Source organism: Ustilago hordei (assembly GCF_900519145.1).
Source record: "Ustilago hordei strain Uho2 genome assembly, contig: UHO2_contig_26, whole genome shotgun sequence".
Classification (NCBI taxonomy): domain Eukaryota; kingdom Fungi; phylum Basidiomycota; class Ustilaginomycetes; order Ustilaginales; family Ustilaginaceae; genus Ustilago; species Ustilago hordei.
The window spans coordinates 175946-199026 of record NW_024545293.1 but is presented as its reverse complement, the minus strand read 5'-3'; the positions used below and the strand labels follow the sequence as shown (position 1 = coordinate 199026).

Here is a 23081-nt window from a genome sequence, read left to right as displayed (position 1 = left end):
GCAGAAAAAATAGACAGAAGACAAAGGACAAAGATGTGTTGAATGTCAGTACCATTCCATAACATTGATTAGCAGCAATGTAAAGTACAATAAGATAGACGGCAGAGTCATGGGAAAGAAGGGTTCACTGCTCACGCGATGCTGTAGCGAGGCTGGGCGCTCGCGTCTGAAGCAGCTTGATTTGTTTTACCGAGATCAGGCTTGTGTCCACCTGAGGAATGCGATTGCAACGAGGAGAGGTCAATTCCAAGCTCGGAAGCGACCGAGTTTGCCACACTGTCGACGTTGTGCAAGTTCTCTATGGAATCGCCGACATTATCGCGTCTGCGAATTATGTATGTGAGCAAGAGACGCATTGCGAGCATGTGCATCGATACTGCATCATAATTTGTGCTATCATAAAGCGCTTGCTCAAGACGGCGAAGGCCTTCGCCCGTGCGCTTTTCCACTCGAGATCGTGCAGCTGCATCGAGAAAGTCCACTTGCACGAACCTAGCCGCTCGACGCAGTGTGCCTTCGGGATCGCGGAACTGGTTCGGCTTCTCCTCTGCAAAGAGCAGCGTGTTCGTAGCAAGTGCTTCCTCGAACATCTGCTCTAGCATCGCTTCCGAGGGCACCAACTGCTCCCATACGTAGTTGCTCCAAACGTTGCCTTCGACAGCACCACAAGAGGCGTAGAAGGCCTCCATCCAGCTCCAAGCTCGATCCGTCGAAACATCTGGGCTCGCTCCGCTTCGTCTTGCAATCTGCTGCATCGCATCGCACTGCGCCACTTTGCCGTTCGAAAAAGCACCGGAGCTAGCGGCTGTCGAGACTGTTTCGCCAATCATGGCCGCAGCCTCTGCACGCACATCTTCGTCGTCGTCGGTCAACAGGCCGATGGCGGCGACTCGGGCTGTGAAAAGTGCAGCCGCGGTATTGATGTCGCAGTTCTGCTGAGCCGAACCGTCTGGGAAGAGCAAGGAGCCCAACACCCGTAAAGCCTGACATGCAGCCTCACGCGACTGTACCGACGCATGTTCATCTGCGCATCTTGTTACAGCCCAACACCATTGCTGTAGGATTGCGTCAAGGCCATCAGCCGAACCTTGAACGGCCAACGCGAGCTTGCACAGATCGGAGAAGTAAGGAAGAAGAGCCTCGCGCAGCGGCACGCAGACAGTGCTGCAGACGATCCGACCGATTGCTGACGCCTCCGAAATCAGAGCATCATCTGCAAAGGCTCGTTGAAGCCAGGGTGCTCCTTGTGAATCGCTCTGAACTGCAATCTGATGAAGAACCTCGGCTGAATGGACGCGATGCCAGATCCCCTCGCCCTCATCCCTGATGGCAGTGTGGAGCTGACGGGCGAACGACACCAGGCGATCAGGCTGACGAAGGGATGATTGCTGCAGCGCTGCTATTCCATCATCACCGATTAGCGCCTCGAGACAGCTGATGCGAACATCCTGCGAGGAAGATATCACGTGCCTAAAGCAGGCATCCAAGAAGCTTTCTGATGCTGATTCTCGAGCAGCCACCTGCAATTGCAGCCGTGTGCAAACACCAAGCAGGGCAGGCCCTCCTGCGTGACGCACAAACCTGGCTAGGACCTCGGGCCTGTCCACGTAGGCAAGCAAGTTTGTGACCCAGATCTCGACCACACGGAGCAAGTGCACGGCGACCTCAAGGAAAGCGGCATTACGTATGCCAGAGAAGTCTTGCACGACTTCCAGGTATGTTGCTTGAGTGATGGCACATGAGTTGACCTCCAGCAGCTTGCTTGCGTTAGAGAGGAGCACTTCAGCTAGGACTACCATGTCCTTGGACAGTGCCGCTGTAGAGGCCTCCGCATCTGCGACGCTCTTGAGAAGTCTCTGAGCCAGCATGAGTTTTCCGTGCGCCTCGTTCTGGGAATGCAGGCCGATCGTGTTGATGATCTCGGATGCATGCTGTGCTGCATGTCGAAGAGGCACAAAGGCTGCGTATGCCTTTGCGCTCACCTCTCGCACTTTCCACACCTTGTTGGACAGGCAATTCGAAAGCAGTGCACGGTAGGCTTCCATCCTCTTCGCATCTTCAGCTTTCCTTGGTTCATCTTCTGGTGCCTGCATTCGGCTGAAGAGCATCACGACTGCGAAAAGGCTGGACTCTGCGCCTTCATCATTAGTGTCGGTTCCCATTTGACCCTCCCTTAGGACGTTGCGAAGGAAGGCATCGGCGTTGGGGTAAGCGGCAAAGAACTCGTGGACAGGCATGCGAGCCTCCTTGGTGTCTTTGTTCGTGTTTCTGCTACCGAAAATTTTGATACTGAGAGACGAGAAGAGCATCATACTGACGTTGCGCAGTCCCCAGAAGCGCGATCGGAACTTGCTGATGGTCAGCTCGAGCAAAGATCCCAGATACGGCGACATGTGGTCGGTCAAGCCTCCATCCATGACGAGCACCCTAAGGATGTTGAGCGCGTGGATGCAGGCGACGGGCATCACGTCCGGTTGTGACGAGTCTTGGGTCGCGATTTCCATGAGACGAGACAGAGTGGTACGAAGGACGGTGGCGTTGGTCTTGCTCGTCTGAGCACTGACCAGGGCAAGGACGGCATAGCCGATGCCAGCACTGCGTCGTGTGATGCTCAGTTGAGAACCAGACTGTGCCACTGTGTCGAGGAAAGCGGTGATCCACTGCTGCGGAAGGCCAATAATCTCGGATGCCAGGCTGCGCACAATGGCGGAAGCAGCATTGCAATAAGCGGGATAGATGGTGCTGAAAGCGCCTCGATGACGGACCTGCGTCAGCCAATGGTTGTAACATTGACCAATGGCCTCGATATCCTGCACACTGTAAATTTCGCGCCAGACGTCGTCTAGATTAATTGAAGGTTGCTGTTGGGAGTCTTTCGCCGTACGAGCCGGTGCGGGTTTTGCGAGAGAAGCAGCGACTAAGGACCCCAGTAAGGCACTGGCCTCCTTCATGCCTCTCCATGAGTATGATAGGATTACTTGGTGTTTGGGACCTGCATTCGATTCTTCCTGTGGTTGCATGAAGGCAGCCTTTGCGTCATCATCGGCCACCTGCATCGCCAACGCGGTTTCGTGAGAAGAAGGTTGATCGAGACCAATATTGGCGTCGTTGGCGGGGTCTCCGCTGGTCTCGGCCTCGGTGCTGCCTTCTGGTGCCGAGTTGCACAACACTGCCTTGGTAACGTTCCAAACTCTGTCGATCAGCTTCTGTGCCTGGCGGACGGTCTCTCGGAAAAGCTTTCGGTCAGTTTGATCGAGCGAGGTGATAGATACGGAGCTGAAGAGCTCTTGCAACGTGATAAGAGTTCCATGAAGAGGATGCGAAGTGGCAGCCTCGAGGATCTTTCCGGCTTCAGCCACCTGAAGGTGATAGTCGAGAAAGTCGAACATGTCCAAGATGAGAGACAAGGTAGCGTTCTCGTAGAGTCGAGCAGCCGCATTCTGCTGGGTCACTCCTATGAACGACAGCAGAGGCGTAGGACGGTGACCAAGTTGCTGCATGTAGATCCGCCGATAGAGCTGGATGAGCTTGGACGCAGCTGCCGACTCGAAATCCCTTGTGCTTGTCAAAAGCTCGGCAGCACGACCGAGGATACGCTGCGCTGCAGTCTCAGCTATCTCTAGGCCGGCCAAGGGAGCAGGGAAGCGTGCGAGCATGGTGAGAGCTCGGATCTGGATGACATCGTAGGTGCTCTCGGAACAGGCAAGGAGCAGCTGAACAAGCGAAGGTGTAATGAGCTCGATAGCGAAAGGAAACTCTTGCGAGAAGACTTGCTTGGACTTGTTGAGCGACATGCCGGCGTTTTTGGTCAATGTCTTGGTACCGTCGGCCTGCTGGACCTTGTTGGAGAAACTGGGATCCACTCCACTTTCCAAGATCAGGTCGAGGAAAGTAAGCGAGGTAATGCTGGCCTGGTACGAGGCACCGGGGTGCAGCGTTGTGCGAACAAGCTGCACCATCCACCCGAGAAAGTTGCGGCTGGCATCAACGAATTGTTGCATCTCGGAGAGTTTCTGCTTCTCGTCTGTGTATCGTTCTGCATCGTCGATGCGAGTGATCTTGCCCATGTCTCGTGCTAGAGCATAGGTACTGGCGCGCAGTCGCGTGAGGAGCTTGACAAAGAAGCCCCGCAGCTCGCCTCTGGCGGCAGGATTGGTGATGGTGAGACTGTAAGGAAAAGAAGTGCGGAGGATGTCGAATTCTGCGTTGGTGAGATGTGCTGCTGGTGTTTTGGATTCGATCACGAGTGAAAGTGCTGATATTTGCAGTTCGCTCGCTGCAGCCAGAATGCAATCCGTGAGCAAGGAAGCGGGTATAAGCACCTGAACAGGTTTACCGTCGGTTCGCTCTTCAGTAGTGAAATCTGAAGCAGTATCGATGCGACAAAGGCCTTGGATCTTGCCCGTACGCAGAACCAAGAAGACACTTTCCACGTTGAGACCGGCATGAGTTGTGCTGGTGAGAAGGGTATCAAGAAGGATTGGAAAGATGCGTCGATCCAACTCGAAGAGCGAGGCTAGATGATAGGATGCAAGGCCGGATCTCAGCCGTTCGCCGCCATCTTTGAGAGCTGAGGCAAGTGCCAGATTCCAAATCGCAACCCATGGCTGCCACGCTTGCTCGTCTTGCTTGACTGCGTCTTCGACCTTGTTCCAGGGTCTGAGCTGACACCGAAGGTCGTCTGCCCTCGCCACCAGAAAGTTGAGAGCGAGTCTGGAACGTCTGTTGGCACCACCATCGACCGTTCCGAGACCTCGAATGATGCGCTCGTAGATGGCGGAGTCCTCCAGCATCGAGCCGCCGGGTGTAGCAGCTAAGAAGGGAGCGGAGCCGTACTTGGCTACGATGACCTCGAGAATGATGGGCGACTGCTTGCGCTCGAGCTGTAATAAGGAGCGGTTGACGAGGGAGGTTAGAAAGGCGCTCTGACCTGGATACGGCAACACTGATTTCGACGATTGGTTGGCCAGTGCATGGTGGGTTATATGATAGATCGCGTGAAAGAGCGCAATGACGGCTTCGAAGACGGACTTGGATCTGGAGGACACTTGCGTTCTCTCGGAGTGGCAAGCCGACCAAATGACATCTGCAAGGCTGAGCTGCTGATCCATCGGGAAGAGAAGCTGCTTGGTCTTGACTTGGACTTTGGCTGCGGACGGCTGTGAAAGCTGGCCAGTCATGTGAGTGGCCCAAAGTCGGAGAGCGTCGAGACCATATTTGAAGGATGCGGAGAGCTGGTCTGGGGATTCCAGTGTAAGGTCGAGGCACTTATGGAGCAACGAGAGGGGCTTGTCCAGATGGATTGAGGCCTGGTTGCTGCTGGAAGAAGCATCATTTTCCGACAAGAGCTGCACACTTTCGATGTGTGCGAGCAGCTGCAGGACTGCTTCAGGCGCTTTTGGGTCCGTGTTGGCCTTGACCATAGTCGCAGCCTCTAGGGGAGCCGAGTCGGAGGATGAGGAGGTTGGGAAGGAGGGAAGAGTTAAAAAGCTTCAGTTACAAGACCAATTCGGACAGGGTCTTTCGGGATTTAAAAAAAAAAAAAAAAAAAAAAAAAAAAAAAAGGCCTATTTCTTCCAGGAATTGGGCTTTTCTGAAAATCCAATCCGGCCGGCAGGCAACCCCTACTGTAGAGCTCCAAAACTCCACCTCGTCATGCCTCCATCATACTCACAACGAGGCACGCTAGATCGAAAGCTTCAAACACGGAGATAGGTCGCAAGAGTCCCATGCATGGAAGAGCAATCGGATTGCTGATGCAAATGCTGGACGATGTGTGCCGTAAAAAGACGGGATGTGTGACAATGGATCAATTACTTTTGAATGATGTGAGCAGTGTCGCCGAATGTGTGAGGTATGGCCGGCAATTGTGAGTGGATGTGCAGCTCACTGACCAACGTCGAAGACGCTCAGAAGGGCGAAGCAGGCATAAAAGAGTCCAACGGGATAGGCCACCAAGAGACGCTGTTCGGAAAGCCGGAGGATCGAGACAAAGATGCCAGACGCTGACGTTGAACACCAAAGAATGAACAATGGCGAGACGATGTATCCGAAAAATGAGCTGCGATAGGATGTAGAGGTCAGACGAGAGGAGCGCAAAGTGCAAGAGGATATCAAAGAATGAGAGTCAGTCTCAGCGAAACCCATTCCTGCGGCAGTATGGCGAGTAAGAGTCTGGGGCTGAACTTACTCTAGACGGACAACGATGCTGGCAGTGCTGAGGATGCAAAGAGGTAACAGACAATAGCCGAGAACGGAAGCAACTCGATATGCATCGATGCCTCTTTCGCTCATGAGATTGAGTAGAGTGTAGATGCTGACAGCGCCAAGAAGGGCAACACCGTAAACGTAGCCGAATTGACTCTTTCCCGCCAACAGAAGCGTCATGCCAAAGATGAAACAGAAGAGCAGAGGACCTCCCAGGTCGGCGTCGTCCATCATGTGTGCGTCTTTAGCATGCGAGGCCGAGTAACTATGCAAAGGGTTGAGTACGGTCAACGTTTTATCGATGATGTGACCGATATTGATGCCGAGCTCTTCCATGAGAGGAGGTTCATCTGGGAAGCCACCTGTTCCAAAAGCAGACCAGAAGCCCATCTGGGAACTCATCATGGCGTGTGCTGCCGATCCTGGAGCGTATCCTGCTGACGACGACATGTTGCCTTCCAGAGATGGTCGTGCGTTGCTGCCTGTAGCATAGCCATCGTGTCCGGTAGCTGATGAGTAGTAGGAGGAGAACTGATTGTTCGATGTTGGGTTGCTGTAGAAGTCGAGTGGATTGCCTATGTGTCCTGGTGATGTGGTTTGAGAGGTCTTGGATCCAGAAGCTTGGCCGTAGCCATAGGGCGAAGAAGAATCGAAGATGGCCGACATGTCGAGTGAAGTATGATCGGGAGCAGCTTCAGGTCGCGCAGCACTTTGCTAGTCTGAGAAGAGGACGCCTGGATGTGTGCTTTGAGCGTGCGACAAAGTGTGGTATCAAGGTCGAGAAGGGGGTTTCAATTCCAAGCTGGGTCGGATGTATAGCGTTGCAAGTTGATCCAAGCGCTGAGTGGAACGTCCCACTTTCATCTATGTTATCGCACGAGAAAGTTAGAAAGTAACGTAGTTCATGTAGATGTCAAATTCACGTAGGTCTCGGATTGGAAGTGGCCAGGGGACTTGGGAGTTTCTGGACTCAAAATTGCTGAAACAGCCAAGTCCCCCTCTCAATTTCGAAATTTTGAGGCAGCAGCTCCAGTCAATTTTTGTTCAACACACACACACACACATGACAAGCAGGTCAGTCCACCATAGATGTGGACCTTCACTATATCAAAGCACAATAACAATGCTTGAATTGCAATGCAACATAGGATCACATGAAGGGTGGCATGGGTGGAAGGAAGGGTGACATTGGCTGCCACCTGGGCAGTGGGGTGTCATGGGCCTGGATGCTCAAGAAGCAGGAGGGTCACTGGTTCATATGGAAGGAGCACAGGTATCGAAGATCTAGTCGATACCAGTAGAGAGCATGGTCGTAGTGCAGTCTCCATGGAGACCATGGACTTCTATGGACTCACATGCAAAGGAGGACCGAGCCATATGTGAGGAGGGCCAGGCACAGCCACAAGGAGGACCAAGCTCAAGGAGCAGGCACAGCCACAAAGAGGACCAAGCTCAAGGAGCATGCAGATGGTTACCACTCAGGGGCTCGAGAGACAAGAGTTGAAGGAGTCGACACCAGGTCATGAGGAGGAGGAGCAGTGTCGAAGGAGTCAACACCACTCAGGAGGCACAGGGGTGCCAAACAAGCAGCAGGATAGCAAGGAGGAGGAGCAGTGTCAAAGGAGTCGACACAGCTCAAAGAGGCACAGGGGTGCCAAGCAGGCAGGAGAGGCCCCTGAACAGTACTCGATGAAGAAGGTACTCTCTGGAGAGAGAGCAGGAGCAGCATCGCTGGCGATGCTGTGAAGAGGTATATAACCATGCTTTCTCATCATCAAGGGTTGAGTGGATCCTCATCCACTCTACTCACCATACAACTAGTCAATACTTTAGAAACATAAGTACTCATTAGTTTTCAGTCAGCATAGCAGCAATCCATCAAGGTTGCTCCTCATCATAGTGTGTGTGTTGTATCACCACTACCTGACATCCGAAGGTGCCCCATAGTAGGTTAGCAGTCTGGATATAGATAGAACTGAAGGCAGTAGTCCACTGTGGTCTGGGGATCACCTCAAGCATCAGTCAACACACTGGACACTCGTGTTGACACCACCAACCTTATCACCAACACCATCAACCTCATCATCATCAACATTCACACCAGACCTTGGTGTCATCATAACCTATGCATTGATATTGATCGTGCTGAGCTACCCCTGAATGGAGTGTCCACAGAGGTCAGCCGAAACCTACGATAGTATATACAATGAACACCACCTGCTGTCACTGTGCAACTTGATAGTTGCCGAATGACAAGCTTGTCGAGACAGATACCGAGACAATAGCTGTCACACAGTTTGATAGTCACCGAGTATCTCGACAGACCAACCTGGGTTACAGGCGCGAGACCCCTGACATGGGGGCTCAATAGGCAAGGTACTTGAACTAGCAAAAGGCAGAGGCAGGGGTACCATTGACATAGACTCATAACTGTCATGAGCTTGACTGCGCAGGAAGCAGGAAGACCTGACAGTTCATATGAAGGTAGCACAAGAATCGAAGGATTGGGTGGATTGGTGGATTTACAGAAGAATTCAGTGAGATTGGTAGTAGACCCAGTTTTATGACAGATCTCATTGGGATCTGCATGAATGAAGTCGATATCACAGATCCTACCAGAATCTGCAGTAAGTATGATAGTATGGCAGATTTTGCTGAGATCAGTGACAATGATGTTTGTATGATGATTTCACATGCAAGAGGGACTATGCTCACAAGCAAGGAGGATCGAGCACTGCCAAGACAGGGACTGAGCTCATGAAGCATGCAGACAGTTACCACTCAGGGGCTCAGGAGATATGCAGACAAGAGAACCATTGCCAGTTGAAGGAAGAGGAGCTGTGTGGCAGGCACCAGCGAACAGGTCATGAGGAGGAGGAGCAGTGTCAATGGAGTCGATACAGCTCAGGAAAGACAGGAGCAACAAAGCTCGATGAGGGGGAGGAGTCTCAGTGGAGACTCTTGTACAGTACTCAATGGTGAGGGTACTCTCTGGAGAGAGAGCCAGAGCAGTGTCACTGGTGATGCTGTGAAGAGGTATATAACCATACCTTCTTGTCACAAATGGTCAAGTGGATTCCCATCCACTCTACACACCATATAACTAGTATTACTTTCAGAAGCATAAGTACTCATTAGTTTCAGTCAGCATAGTTGCAATCCAATAGATTGCCTCTCATTGTAGCATGTGTGTTGTATCACTGCTCACTGACATCTGAAGGCAGTTCATAGCAAACCAGCAGTCCAGATTAGATAGAACCAAAGGCAGTCATCCACTGCAGTCTGGGGATCACCTCAAGTGATAGTTGACACACTGGACACTCATGTCGGCACCACCAAGTATCATACTCACACCAGACCTTTGGTATCAACATCAAGTTCACCCAACATTGCATAGTTATTGATTGTGCTGAGCTACCTCTGGATGGAGTGTCCACAGTGGTTAGTCAAAATCTGCAATAGCATTACTACAACTACAGATTCAAGCAAGAAAAGTGATAGAGACAGCTCTATTGCATATTTCACCAAGAATCATAATACCACTAGTGTTGTTGCATAACTTGACAGAATCGGTAATAGTATTGATACTACTACCGATCTCAGGTTTCAGGCACGCGACCGCTGACAATAACCTGGAAAAGGCAACATCAATTGCGGAGGCCAGAAGCTTCTTTCAGATGACAAGGTTGGTGTTGGCTGGACTGGCAGGTTCTCTTGGTTGCTTGCTTGCTCTTTGCCTTTTGCTTGCTTCTTGCCCTTTCGAGCCCTTGTTCCTGAATCCTTCTGAGCCTGCTCTTCTTGTGCTGCAAGTAGCCTTGGTAAGTCACTTTGGTGTAGTACCCTGGCCTGCAACAACTGATTCCTATCACCTGGGAGTGCATGTTGCTTCTTAGAGTGGGCTGCTGTGAGCTCTTGAATGCAAGCTTGATCAATTGCATGCTGGCCAAAGAGAAGGTCCATGAACTTACCTACCTTCTTCATCCAAATGCATCCTTGTCAGTGATTGCTTGCCAGAAGTGCCTGCTGTTCTTCTTGATCCCAATCCATGATGGCATACATCTGTGCTAACATCTTCTTTGCTTCCTCTGGAGTAGAAGGAGTTGTTGGAGTCTCCTCAACTGCAGGAGCTGAAGATGGAGGTGTTGATTCTTGATGGTAGCTGGTCATGCACCATAGAACCTTCTCTGGGTGGAGCTTTGAGTTGATCCCAACATCTCTGAAGGCTTGTGATGCTAAGGTGCTTGTTATGACCTGTTGTGATTTGTTGTACATGTTGACGAAATCCTTCTTACTGATTGAAAGATTTGCTCCAGCAAACTTGTCAACCTCCTTGGTGAAGGCTTGCTGCAAAGGTCCAAATATCACGACATCAAGCGGCTGTAGGAGGTGTGTTGCATGGGGAGGAAGGTGTAAGCGGTCGCACGCCAGAGACTAGTTTTGGGTGTTATCTGATTGGTATAGATGGGATTGATTGAGTAAGATCTACTTGGTATGTTTTGACTAAACATAACCAGATGTCTTCAAACTGGTAGGTCTTGACTGACCACCTTGAACACTCTGTTCAGAGGTTGTGCAGCATGTTTGTTGTTTGTTGGAGAGTGAGTGATACCCTCTCCTTACAGTACGAGTGTTCACAGTACTGTTGATAATGCTCTTGGATGTCATCTGGACCACGATATACTTATCACATACAGAGGACAAGAGTTACTGGACTGCAGGTGTGAGCCACTGCCTACAATAACTGACTGGATGTCACAGGGTCGGCTGGCCAGCGCAAGAGAGTGCGCCAATTGATCAGCGGCAGTTATGGTAATGTCACATAACGGAGCAGTATATGAAGGGTGTGCAGAAGATCAACATATGAAGGGTGTGCCAGATTGATCAGAGCCAAAAAACCATTGGGGATCAATGAGATTAATTGGGTTGACAGCACATATGAATTACGAGATCGATCGAACTCCGGGAATCCAGATCAATCTCATGGGATCAGTCAGGATCAGTCATATCAGCATGCCTCAACTAGTTGACCAATATGAACAAGTACTTGGAGCTGTGCCAACATGACCACATGACCAAGGGGTTTGGTCATGAGGTTCAACAAGCAGCTTAAGGGATTCACAAGATAAAGTCAAGAGGGAGCTGTGTCAAAAGGGGGCATCACACATCATCAGGCAGAAGGAGAGCATGAAGGCAAGAGGGCAGTGTTGCATAACCCTTATGCTGTGCAAATGGTAGGAGTGCAGTATCGATGGGATTGATGCCAGCAGGACAAGACAGTGCCAAACAGGGGACAAAGGCCCCTCAAGAGGAGCAGGATAGGTGTTGAGGGAAACACCAACTGGATGCATAAATACTCTCATTCTACCATAGCATATGAGTGGATCCCCATCCACTCTACACATCTTATACTATATACTTTACTTGTTACTTACTCGGTTATGTACCATTGCAATAGCAGTGCTCTTGCAATGACTCTCAATGTGTGTGTTGTATCACCATTAGTCAACAACTGTAGGCAGTGTTCTTCACACTAGTGGTCCAGTTCCTTACTGTAGGTGGTGTTCTTTAACACTTGCAGTCCAGTCCCTCGCTGTAGGCGGTGTTGCTCAACACCAGCAGTCCAGTCGGTTATTGTAGGTGGTGATTCACACCTGCAGTCCAGTAACTCCCATCCTCTGTAGGTGATTAGCATATTGCAGTCCAGACAATGTCCAAAAGCATTATCAACAGTACTATGAACACTTGTACTGTAGGAGAGGGTGTATCACCCACTCACCAACAAACAATGTTCATGCCATGCAACCTCTGAATGGAGTGTTCAAGGTGGTCAGTCGAGACTTACCAGGCAGTGATGCTTGGTTACATTTAGGCGAAACATATCGAGTAGACCTTACTCAATCAACCTCAGCTAGTCTCTGGCACGCGACCGCTTACACTGGACTGCAGATGTTGAGCAACACCACCTACAGTAAGGGACTGGACTGCAAGTGTCGAAGAATACTGCCTACAGTAGAAGAACTGGACTGCAAGTGTTTGGGGAACACCACCTACAGTTGATGCCTAACAGTGATACAACACACACATTTGAGGGTCATTGCAAGAGCACTGCTATTGCAATGTTACATAACTAAGAGTCAAGTAAAGAGTATAGTATAAAGTAAGTAAGTAGAGTGGATGAGGATCCACTCATATGCTATGGTAGAATGAGAGTATTTATGCATTCAATTGGTGTTGCCCATGACACCTATCCTGCTCCTCCTGAGGGGCCTTTGTCCCTTGTTCAACACTGTCTCTCCTGCTAGCATCAATCCCATTGATGCTGTGCCCCTACTGTTTGCACAGTGTAATGGTTATACAACACTGCCCTTTTGCCTTCATGCTCTCTTTCTGCCTGATGATGTGTAATGACCCCTTTGACACAGCTCCTCCTCTTTGTTTAACCAATCTGTTCACCATTTCCTTCTCTCTTCACTGGTGACCACCTTCCCATCCTTATCTTGTGAATCCCCTTAGCCACCTGTTGGACCTTGTGACCAAACCCCTTGGTCATGTGGTTGCCCCCTGTGCTTGGTCCTGTGTGGCTATACACATGCACCCTTTGAGCAGTAACCATCCATGTGATGCTGAGCTTGGTCCCCCACTCCTACATGTGGTTATCTCTGTATGCTTCTCCTTCTAATGCCAGTACCTTCCTTCCTGAATCTCTTGGTACTTGCTCATATCAGCTGACTTGCTGAGGCATGCTGATCTGGCTGATTCCAATCAATCCTCATGAGATTAACCTGGAACCCAGAGTTTGGTTGATCTCATAAATCATATGTGCTCCCAGCCTGATTAGCTTTGTCAATTCCTGATGATTTGGTGCTGATCAATTTGGCACACCCTTCATATGTTGATCCACTGACCCTGTGACATTACCATGAATGCCGTTGGTCAATTTGGCGCACCCTTCATACGCTGGCCCGCTGGCTCTGTGACAGAAGGCAGAGACAGACAATGCAGGAGTCCCATGCTTGCTGAATGAACTCAGCTGTGATGTGGGAGCCATGACCATCAAGGATAAGCAGCCAATACTTTCCTTGAGCCCTTTGCTTGGTGTGCTTGTCAAAGCAGTCCTTGAGCCAGTGTAGTGCAAGCTCATTGTTGGTCCAGCCATTCTGGCTTGTTGCAAAGACCCAGTCCTTAGCTGCAGTTTGATTGCAGTACCAGCTCTGCATGTGGTTCTTGCCCCAAAAGATAACCATAGGTGGTGGCTTTGTCCCTTGTGCACCAATGCACTCAACCACTGTGATAGTCTCCTGATTGCCTGGCTGTGACCTGAAGCACTGATTCTTCCCATTCTCCCTGGGTACAATGATGTATTGGCATTGACTTTGTCCAATGAGAAACCCAGTCTTGTCCATGTTGAAGATGTTTTCAGGTAGGATCCTATACTTGGCAATAGTCTTCTCCAAGACATCAAAGTATGCTTCAACAACTGATGGATCACTAGTGGCCTCTACCTGTCATGGGGGGGGGGGGGGGGGGGGGATGCGCAGAAGCTAGAGGATCCATCAAGCTCATATGAAGGGAGCACAGGAATCAAGGGATCAGGCGGATCGTGGGATTTGAAGCAGAATTCACTGAGATCGGTAATAGTACCAACTCTATGACAGATCTCATTGAGATCAGCAGGAAGGAGGATAGTACTATGAGCCCAGGATCAGCTTGAGGGAAGATGGTACTATGGATCACACTGAGATCGGTGATACAAGAGGGGGTATGGCAGATTCCGCCAGAATTGGTAATAGGAGAGATCCTATCACAGATTCTGCAGAGATCAGTGATAGGAATGGGTGTACCACGAGCTTCTGTGGGGGGAGCAGAACCAAGCACCACCAAGAGGGGGACCAAGCTCAGGAGCATGCAGCTGGTTACCACTCAGGGGCACACAAGATAGGGGACCGTTGCCAGTCGAAGGAAGGAGAGCTGTGTAAGAGAAACCGGTGAGGAGGACAGAAGGAGGAGGAGCAGTGTCGATGGAGTCGGCACAGCTCAGGAAAGACAGATGGGACAATGCAATGAGGAGGAGGGGTCTCATTGAAGACTCCTGTGAAGTACTCGATGCAGAAGGTACTCTCTAGAGAGAGAGCAGGAGCAGTGGTGCTGGCACCACTGTGAAGAGGTATAAAGCCATACCTTCTCGTTGCTAGTGGTTGAGTGGATCCTCATCCACTCTACTCACCATATAACTAGTCAATACTTTAGAAACATAAGTACTCATTAGTTTTCAGTCAGCATAAGTTGCAATCAATAGATTGCTCCTCATCGAAGCGTGTGTGTTGTATCACTGTTTCCTGACATCCGAAGGCAGTTCTTAGCAAACCAGCAGTCCAGATATCAATAGAACTGAAGGCAGTCATCCACTGCAGTCCAGGGATCACCTCAAGCATAGTTGATGCACTGGACACTCGTGTCAACACCACCAATCCATATTCACACCAGACCTTTGGTGTCATCAGCAAGTTCACATAGTTATTGATTGTGCTGAGCTACCTCTGAATGGAGTGTCTGACAGTGGTCAGTCGAAATCTGCAATAGCATCATCACAACTACAGATTCGAGCGAGAAAAGTAATAGAGACAGCTCTACTGCATATCTCATGAAGAATCGCAATACCACAAGCACTGTCACATAATTTGACAGAATCGGTAATAGTATTGATACAACTACTGATCTCAGGTTTCAGGCGTGCGACCTCTGACACTACCCTTGCAGCATCCATCTTGCAAGAGTAATAGCTTCTGAGTTCTGGATGTCACTGCTTGAAAGCAGACACCCAATTAGGTCCAAGAGTAGCATCATTGTTGTTGGACCTCTGCCTGAGAAGTTGTTCAGCCAACTGTCTGAGATTCTGTGGTGTTACTGGGAAACCATAGTGAGCCTGCTTCTGTATATGTTGGACTAAGAGCTCTTCAGCCTCTGGTGGTATAGCCTGCAGATGTTGAAAGGCAGCAGTGCAGCTCTTGCACCCTTTGCTGTGATCCCAGAGAGTGTTGTAAGGGACATTGTGATGCTCAGCAGTGGCCTTCAAGTCTTTGAATTGACCCTTCTGGAATGCACTAAGAGCTTCCTGGATCTCATGCTCCTTCTGGTCCCTGTCAGTCTGCAGCTGGGCTTTTGCAACCCTCTTCCTAGGTGAGATGTTGACCATTGATGTCAAAGTGGTGTATGTTGAGCAGTGCTGACAAGAAAGGAGTGTATGGAGATGAGGATCAAGACAAGTTCAAGACAAGAAAAGAAAAGTGTGAGAATAGTGGAGCTGCTGCCTCAAAATTTCGAAATTGAGAGGGGGACTTGGCTGTTTCAGCAATTTTGAGTCCAGAAACTCCCAAGTCCCCCGGCCACTTCCAATCCGAGACCTACGTGAATTTGACATGTATGTGAACTACGTTACCGAAAGTTTAACTGAGCCTCGAAATGACACTTTTTCTGGAACTCGGGATTCTGCCATTTCAGCCAGCCTTGTTGCAAGAAAAAGGAATTTCATATTTCGCTTTTGGGGAAAAATTCCAGCAAATGGCATTACTTACTGTATTTCTTTTCTCAGATTGCACACTTGCGGGGAGGAGGATACCAGATTTCGTTCTTCACCTTCTCACCGTCATTTAACCCGGTTCGAACCTCATCCTCACTCATTAGGTCTCGACAATATGCCTCAGGTAAGTGACCACCGATGCATGTTGACTGGAGCCGTCTATCCGCGAACATCTAGCTGACATTCATGTTTGCCGCCACTGCCACTACGTCGACGAAACGCACCCATCGATCTCGCCACGCTCACCGCTTACTGCTAACCATGACAGAACGATTACATTGAAGAGCACATCCGTCGACATGGCCGTAGACTCGATCATGAGGAGCGTCAGAGGAAGCGCGCTGCCCGAGAGGTGCACAAGGCTTCGGCCGTGGCTCAGAAGGTGACCGGTCTCAAGGCCAAGATGCTCAACAAGAAGCGTCGAAACGAAAAGATTCAGATGAAAAAGACGCTCAAGGCGCACGAGGAACGAGATGTAAAGCAAGCTTCCGCCTCTTCCGACCCCAACCAGGCGCTGCCCACATATCTGCTTGACCGTGAAGGTCAGAAGGACGCCAAGGCATTATCGTCCGCCGTCAAGGAGAGGAGGAAGGACAAGGCAGCAAGATACTCTGTTCCACTGCCTCAGGTGCGTGGTATCGCAGAAGATGAGGCGTTCAAAGTTATCAAGACAGGTAAGCGAAAACAGAAGGGATGGAAGAGAATGGTCACCAAGCCCACATTTGTTGGAGAGAGCTTTACACGAAAGCCGCCTAAGCTCGAGCGTTTCATTCGTCCAATGGGTCTGCGATACAACAAGGTACACGTCACTCATCCCGAGCTCAAGGCTTCTTTCAACTTGCCGATCGTCGGCGTCAAGAAGAACCCACAGAGTCCTCTCTACACACAACTCGGCGTTCTGACCAAGGGTACCATTATCGAAGTCAACGTTTCCGAGCTTGGTATGACCACCACCACAGGCAAAGTCGTTTGGGGCAAGTACGCTCAGGTCACCAACAACCCCGAGAACGACGGCTGTGTCAATGCTGTCCTTCTGTTGTCGTCCTAAGCAGTTTTTCACGCCTCAACTTGCGCAACTTTACAAAGCACAGGATTCTCATTCTCCTCGGTGTACACTAGCATTGCCGGTCTTGATTCATGTTATCAGCACTTTTCTCATCGACAATGCATCTCGTAGGCAAGCAAGGAGAGTTTTGCGGTATGTGGTGACAGATGGATTACCAAAGGAATGCGTTTTTGAGGTGACATGCGATGCTTGACAACGCGACAATCAAGACAAAAGACAGTCTACAGTGGAAGGAGCAACAAGGCTAAGCGCTGAGACACTTAAGCCAAAGGTAGCAGGACACTGCAGATTCAGCTGTCCAGGTCCATCTCTTCGGCTGGACCGAAGCAGCCAGACAGATCGATCGGCTGTGCGCCGAGATTGTGAGCATGGATCTGAGCAGAGGTCGGATGTGCCGAAGAGCTGATATGCTGGAATGAAGTAGCCATTGCTGGTGCATGAGCTCCACCATAGTGATGCCCATAATGCTGCTCTGGCTCGTGCTGGTACTGGTGTTGGTTCATAGCGGCGGACGGAGAATGCATTGGTCCATTTGCGTGCCACACTGACTGTGGAGCATTCTGAGCGAAACGAGTCTCGAGTGGCGATGGATCGGGAAAGTAAGAGCTCGACAAGGACGACTGCTGTGCGTACAGAGGACTTTCAGCTGCGTGACAAGGCGAGGCAAGGGCTGCCATGCCAGGGATCTCGGACATGCTTGGTGCAGGTCGGCCAAAGTAATTGCTGTGAGATGATGCATGGCCAGATCCGGATTGAAACGAGACTGGAGGCTGAGACATAAAGTTGGCTGTTGTCGAGGTAGCTTCGGGTACGAAAGCCAGATCGCTCTGCTGCTTGAGTGGAGAAGAGGATGCTGTGGCGGAAGATGTCGCCTTCAAAACTTCTTCGGGATCCTTCCAAAGAATCAGGGCGCCTCTTGCATCTTCAGCGTTGATGGGTGAGGCATAGCCGGACGATGCTGGGCTTGATTGTGCTGATCGGCGACGACTGCTTAAAAGCGAACCGAGGCTTGGGATGCCCGATGCTCCACCAGACCTTCTTCCGGAGCGTCGTGAGCGGCTCTGACCGGCTGAAGCACCTGAGCGCGAATTCGAAGCAGCGTTGTCTCGTTCCGAAGTTCCAGTGAGGACGGCTCTGCTATGTGCTTCAAGTTTCTCGATGAGCTCGTTGTTGATGACAAAGTCGGAGGTGCTTTCCTTGCTTTCGGTAAAAGTATCGGCGTCCGGGGTCTTTTGCCCTTGTTCAGCTGGGCTAGATGCATCGCCTTCTGAGGATGAAGTATCATCTAGGCTGGTGACTACAATACGATCCGGCTCAACTTCAAAGCTGGTCGGATTGCCGCGCCTGGTGCGCATCTCAGCATCTTGAAGCTCAGCAGAGTTGGCTTGTTTGGATGGGGTGGTTGGAATGTCGAAGCTGTGCATGTGTTGTGGACAAGTGGGAGGAACAATGCCGCGTTTCGCCAAGCTGGGCGATGTTGGTGGAACAGGTGCAATTGCTTGCTGGTATATTGTCGAAGCCGAGACTTGGAAAGGGTTGGAGAAAGCATCAGCCTTGGTTGGACTAGATGGAGGTACACGAGGTGCCAAAATGTTGCCACCCGCATTGGCTGCAAGCGCAGAGGCTAGTGACGAGCTTAGACCAAAAGCTCCAGCAAGGCCGCTATGGGTTCTAGCACCATTCGACCGGCCGAAAGAGGAGGTGCTGGGCATGGAAGAAGAAGCTATTGATGTCGGATCTATCTGAAGGCCAGCTAACTTTCCATAGGTATGTCGATCCTCGGGTGTCTCGAGATGAACACGTTTGGCTGGTCTGGCAAACTTGGTAAGCTCATCTCGGTCGAGATCGGGACTTGTGTGATGTGCGGCTGAAGTGGACGGTGTGGGCCAATCGTAATCGCCATCCGAATCTGAAAGATCTTGGATTCCCCAACTGCTTGCACTCGAAGAATGTCGTGGGACTAGCTCGGGTGAGGGTGGGTTGATGATGGAAGGTATGGACGAACCATCTGCGTCAGTGTTGGAGACCTTATTGCTATCTGAGAATCGACCTCTTTTCTTCTTCTTCTTTGTTACGACAGCGGCTGCTGGCATGGCTGCGAAGCTTGCAGCGGTCGATCTGGAAGGACCAGCTGCAGCCCAGAGCGGTTCAGCCATTGTGGATATGCGAATGTGTGGAGCAGTGATAACCAGTGCTTCGGGCGTTCTGCGCGTGTCGATGTAGGCTATATGTTGGAGGATAGCGTCTGATCAGCCTGAGGCCAAGAGTGGGTTGTGTTCAGCTGAGTCGAGACATGGAATGGGACAAGACTCTGCTGCTAGATTGTCGTCGTCGGAGGGTCTGTGCGGGTGAGGGACTGCGAGCGTGCTACGACGGTTGCCGCATCAAGCTCGTGCGACTATCGTTGCTTATCCAAGTCACGATGGTGGTGATCAAGTTCGACTGGTGATGGTAGAGATGGGTTTCAAGGGGAAAATGAGGAGGCAAGGATGAAATGGCTGTTGAGGAGTTCGAGCAAAGTGGATTTTTGATGGCCCTGCGTGTAGAAACTTCTCCCGATCGCCAATCGGGTATAGAAAGACCAAAGGGAAAGAAGGTTTGAAATTTTCTGGAAGAAATCAACAACAGCGTGCGGCAACTGAATTCGAAATCAATTCCAATCTCAAAAATCAATCAATCAAAAACCCTCCTTTTCCCCCACGTCAAGCTGCAAACGTCCACCTCCAATATCCCAATCGATGCGCAAATCACACTACTCAGCCTTTCCTGCACGGACCTCGCGATCCTCTCCACTCGACTCGATTCGATTGCATTCCATTCCATCGGACGGCTCTTCCGATACTCACAGCCATCCATCGTCTCAGCCAACTCACCACACCGGCATCTCCGACAATTGCTATAGCTCAGCGGAGTGACAGATTTGCCGGTCAACTCTGTCACCTCCGTAGCCATTGAGGACATCGCCTTCGACCATGGTGGAGCTGTTCGGATCCACCGATGCTGTGACTAATGGTGCAAAACAGCAGCAACATCATCAACATCATCAGGAAGCCTCATCGGAACTGCGTTCAAATCTGACTTACAATTCGAGCATCTTTGTGGCTGGATTGCTAATACTCGAACGAGCTGCGGATGGTTTCATTCGTCAAATTGCGCAATTGGCTGGCCTACTCGGCACCAGTCCGACATTGATAGCATTGCTCACAGCAGGAGCAGAATGGGAGGAATTGGTGGTGGTGGTAGCATCGATTGCACATGGAGCATCCGATCTCGCTATTGCCAACGTCGTCGGATCGGCCATCTCCAACGTTCTCGGAGCCTTTTCGTTGGGCATCTTGTTTGCGCCAAGTGCTGTCAAGTTCGATGACAGTTCCAAGAGGTTCGCCATCATCCAGGCCGGCATCACCACCGTAGTGCTGTTGCTCATCGCAGCTGTCCAGATCCAGCATGCCGACAAGGATGAAAAGCTATCTAGCAAGCGCCTTTTCGAGAACGTCGTTGGAATTAGCCTCATCGTCATCTTTATCCTTTACTTTGTCGGCTTATCCTGGGCTATTGGTCGTGGAATGCTAGCAGCTCCTCAAGCATCCGATAGCGAGTCTAGCAGCTCCAACAGTAGCGATGCAACTACGCACGACGATCGCTCTGCTCTCAATAGCGATGCTGCCAGTACCACTACTCTCGGCAATGAAAGTGAAAGCTCCTACATTCCTCCAAGACGTCCTGGTGGCGCAGCAGCACGCAGAGGCCAAAATCGAACCGCTACTTCAGCAGCTATCGAGACGACCCCACTCTTGCTCGGCTCAGCTACATCCTCGAACCTCGCCACTCGACTCGCTCGCAGACGCAGGCGTGCTGTTTTTCGCAATCTGCAAAAGCTTGTTCTCGCCTTGCTCATACTCTCGCTTGCCGGTTACCTTCTTTCTCACTCTATCCTTGAGATCGCATCCATGCTCCATCTCTCCGACACGGTCCTTGGTCTCACCGTACTCTCCTTTGCCACCACCATCCCAGAAAAGCTACTCAGTGTTGTTGCTGGTTTGCGCACAGCAACGCCTCCAGCTCGACCTCCAGCATCGGTTCGCAGACCCAGCTTAGCTCGTCGCGCTTCGATACACGATCAAGCCGAAGACGACCTAGCTCGAAGTGCAAGCAGCATCTTGATGGCCGGAGCAGCTGGTAGCAACATCTTCCTACTCACTCTGTGTCTCGGCATTTCGCTCATCTTTGATCGTGAGCACATTTCACCTTCGCCATCATACTTGCACCCGTCCCTCATCCCTCCAGCTCAACACCGCTTCACTGCCAGTAGCGTCCAGTGGCACGAGTTGGCTTTGTTGGAGGCAGCTTCGCTTGCTCTTGTCCTGATTGCATTCACAGATGGCCAGCGATGGCAAGCCGTTCTTCTTCTTCTTGCCTACATCGGTTTTCTTTTCGCTGAGTTCACCATCCTCAAGCGGTGACCTAGTCTCATTGGCACCAAGTCTGTTTCATTTCAGCATGCATTATTAATATACCGTTGCATACATGGAGCAACTACTGCACTGATAGGATCGCGTTTCGCCCACAGGTCCACGAGATGAGCCCCTGACATGATTTGGTAGAACTAAAGTGCATGTAAGTATACATGTGCTTCTCAACTACTGATGACTCCGCTTGCTTCATTCGACCTGATCGTAACTCCTGATGTCAGCAAACTCTGCAACACCTTGTCATTCCTTTCTCGACCGTTGCTCAACAGCTGAGCTACACGCGACAGCACCTCGGATGACCCTAGCTCGATCTTGTCCTCCACCAGCGGATCTGCTCTTGTAGGTCCACGATTGAGAATCAATACGGGCTTCTTCTGATCCACCGCCTGCTTGGCTAAACGGAAGGCCGAGTAGGTCGCCAGACTTGTCCCAACCAGCAAGACCGCATTGGCGTTGTCGATCAATTCATACGAATGATCTCGCAATTTGTCTGGCACCGACTCTCCAAAAAAGATGACGGCCGGTTTCAGTACACCGCCACAATTCGGACAAGCGGGGTAGTTGAACGTGCTGTAATCGACGTTGTGAAGCTCCACATCTCCATCTGGATTCGTCTTGGCGCTCTTGCCTGTCCTTGCCATTTCACGTTGAAGCTGTGCCCATGCTGGATTCAATCGAGTCAGCTCATCCTGAAACACGGCTCGAGATCCTCGGAAACCACAACCCTTTGGATAGTTCTCTCCGGTTGTCGTGTTCTCTGGCCGCAGCGACACCGCTCTTGGGCCTCGCAGGTACGATGTCGCTGTAAGAGCGTCGTGTAACTCGAGACTGATGGGTCCCTTGTCATCGCTCCGCTTGTATCCTTCGGGACTGGACACGCAGACAACATGTTTCAGAGTGCCGTGTAACTCCAGGATCGTGCTGGCCGCGAGTGACGCTGATGGTGTCGCTGCATGGTGTAGATTGTCGACGTTTTGCGTAATATATTCTGGTACGTAGCCAAGTCGTTGGATCGCCGCTACGCTATAGTGGGTCCTGTTCGGCTTGGCCAATCGGACCGGCGGAAAGCCAAGGTAAGAGCGCGAAAAGTATCGTTGTCTTGCAAGGTGCCCTTTCTCGGATGGGTCGATGAACTCGTGATAAAAAATTGGCCTATAAGATCGATGGACAGTATAGTGACCGTTCTCTCCTCTATATGGTGCAATGCCTGAGTCAACAGAGACGCCAGCGCCTGTCATGATCACAGCCTTGCCTTTCGCCGCCGAGAGAAACTCGGCCACCATCTTGGCACCATTCTCTAGACTGTATTCCATCGTGGCCCGTGTGGCCTGCTCCGGGATCGAAGGTATTGATATCCGCATGGCGTCTCGTCTGACTATCGATCAAGGCTAGATAGGAACTGGCGGACTGGTCGAGGTCAAGTTTCGAATGATGTGGTCACAACACAAGTTTGGAAAAGTGTTGTTCTTCTAGGAACTCGATTCAATTCTTACGAATGCCTCCACATCCCCGTCTGTGCGTGCTGCACGTGACTTGGCATACGCATCTGAGCACAGGCCACACGTGTCACAACCTACTCAGTCAGATGTTTGTTTTACTCCGCGCTGTCGCAAACCGACTCAGCCACTCATTTTGTATATATAAGCTCCATTTCACTCCTCGCTCTCTCTCTCTCCTACCACCATCTCCTCTTCTCGCAAGAGTCGCGCAACACCGACCTTGCTAAAACCCTTCTTTTTACACTTGTTCGCAGCTCGCA

At 50.8% G+C, this 23081-nt stretch overlaps 6 protein-coding genes across 6 annotated transcripts; 2 read left to right on the top strand and 4 right to left on the bottom strand.

Annotated features, from left to right (window-relative positions):
• Window positions 1–131: 131 nt before the first annotated feature.
• On the bottom strand, window positions 132–5423 carry UHO2_07361 (uncharacterized protein; the record flags this gene model as incomplete). The annotated part of the gene is made up of 1 exon (XM_041560664.1): window positions 132–5423. One exon carries the CDS (start codon window positions 5421–5423, stop codon window positions 132–134), a length of 5292 nt encoding a protein of 1763 aa, XP_041416598.1.
• A 463-nt stretch (window positions 5424–5886) lies between these two features.
• On the bottom strand, window positions 5887–6873 carry UHO2_07360 (uncharacterized protein; the record flags this gene model as incomplete). The annotated part of the gene is made up of 2 exons (XM_041560663.1): window positions 5887–6061; window positions 6191–6873. 2 exons carry the CDS (start codon window positions 6871–6873, stop codon window positions 5887–5889), a joined length of 858 nt encoding a protein of 285 aa, XP_041416597.1.
• Window positions 6874–15899: 9026 nt separating this feature from the next.
• Window positions 15900–16832, top strand: UHO2_07359 (putative NSA2 - involved in biogenesis of ribosomal large subunit; the record flags this gene model as incomplete). Its single annotated transcript, XM_041560662.1, has 2 exons — window positions 15900–15908; window positions 16053–16832. The coding sequence occupies 2 exons, from the start codon at window positions 15900–15902 to the stop codon at window positions 16830–16832; spliced, it is 789 nt and encodes a 262-aa protein (XP_041416596.1).
• Window positions 16833–17140: 308 nt separating this feature from the next.
• On the bottom strand, window positions 17141–19006 carry UHO2_07358 (uncharacterized protein; the record flags this gene model as incomplete). Its single annotated transcript, XM_041560661.1, has 1 exon — window positions 17141–19006. One exon carries the CDS (start codon window positions 19004–19006, stop codon window positions 17141–17143), a length of 1866 nt encoding a protein of 621 aa, XP_041416595.1.
• Window positions 19007–19822: 816 nt separating this feature from the next.
• UHO2_07357 (uncharacterized protein) lies at window positions 19823–21313 on the top strand (the record flags this gene model as incomplete). The annotated part of the gene is made up of 1 exon (XM_041560660.1): window positions 19823–21313. The coding sequence occupies one exon, from the start codon at window positions 19823–19825 to the stop codon at window positions 21311–21313; it is 1491 nt and encodes a 496-aa protein (XP_041416594.1).
• A 173-nt stretch (window positions 21314–21486) lies between these two features.
• On the bottom strand, window positions 21487–22683 carry UHO2_07356 (uncharacterized protein; the record flags this gene model as incomplete). Its single annotated transcript, XM_041560659.1, has 1 exon — window positions 21487–22683. The coding sequence occupies one exon, from the start codon at window positions 22681–22683 to the stop codon at window positions 21487–21489; it is 1197 nt and encodes a 398-aa protein (XP_041416593.1).
• Window positions 22684–23081: the final 398 nt, after the last annotated feature.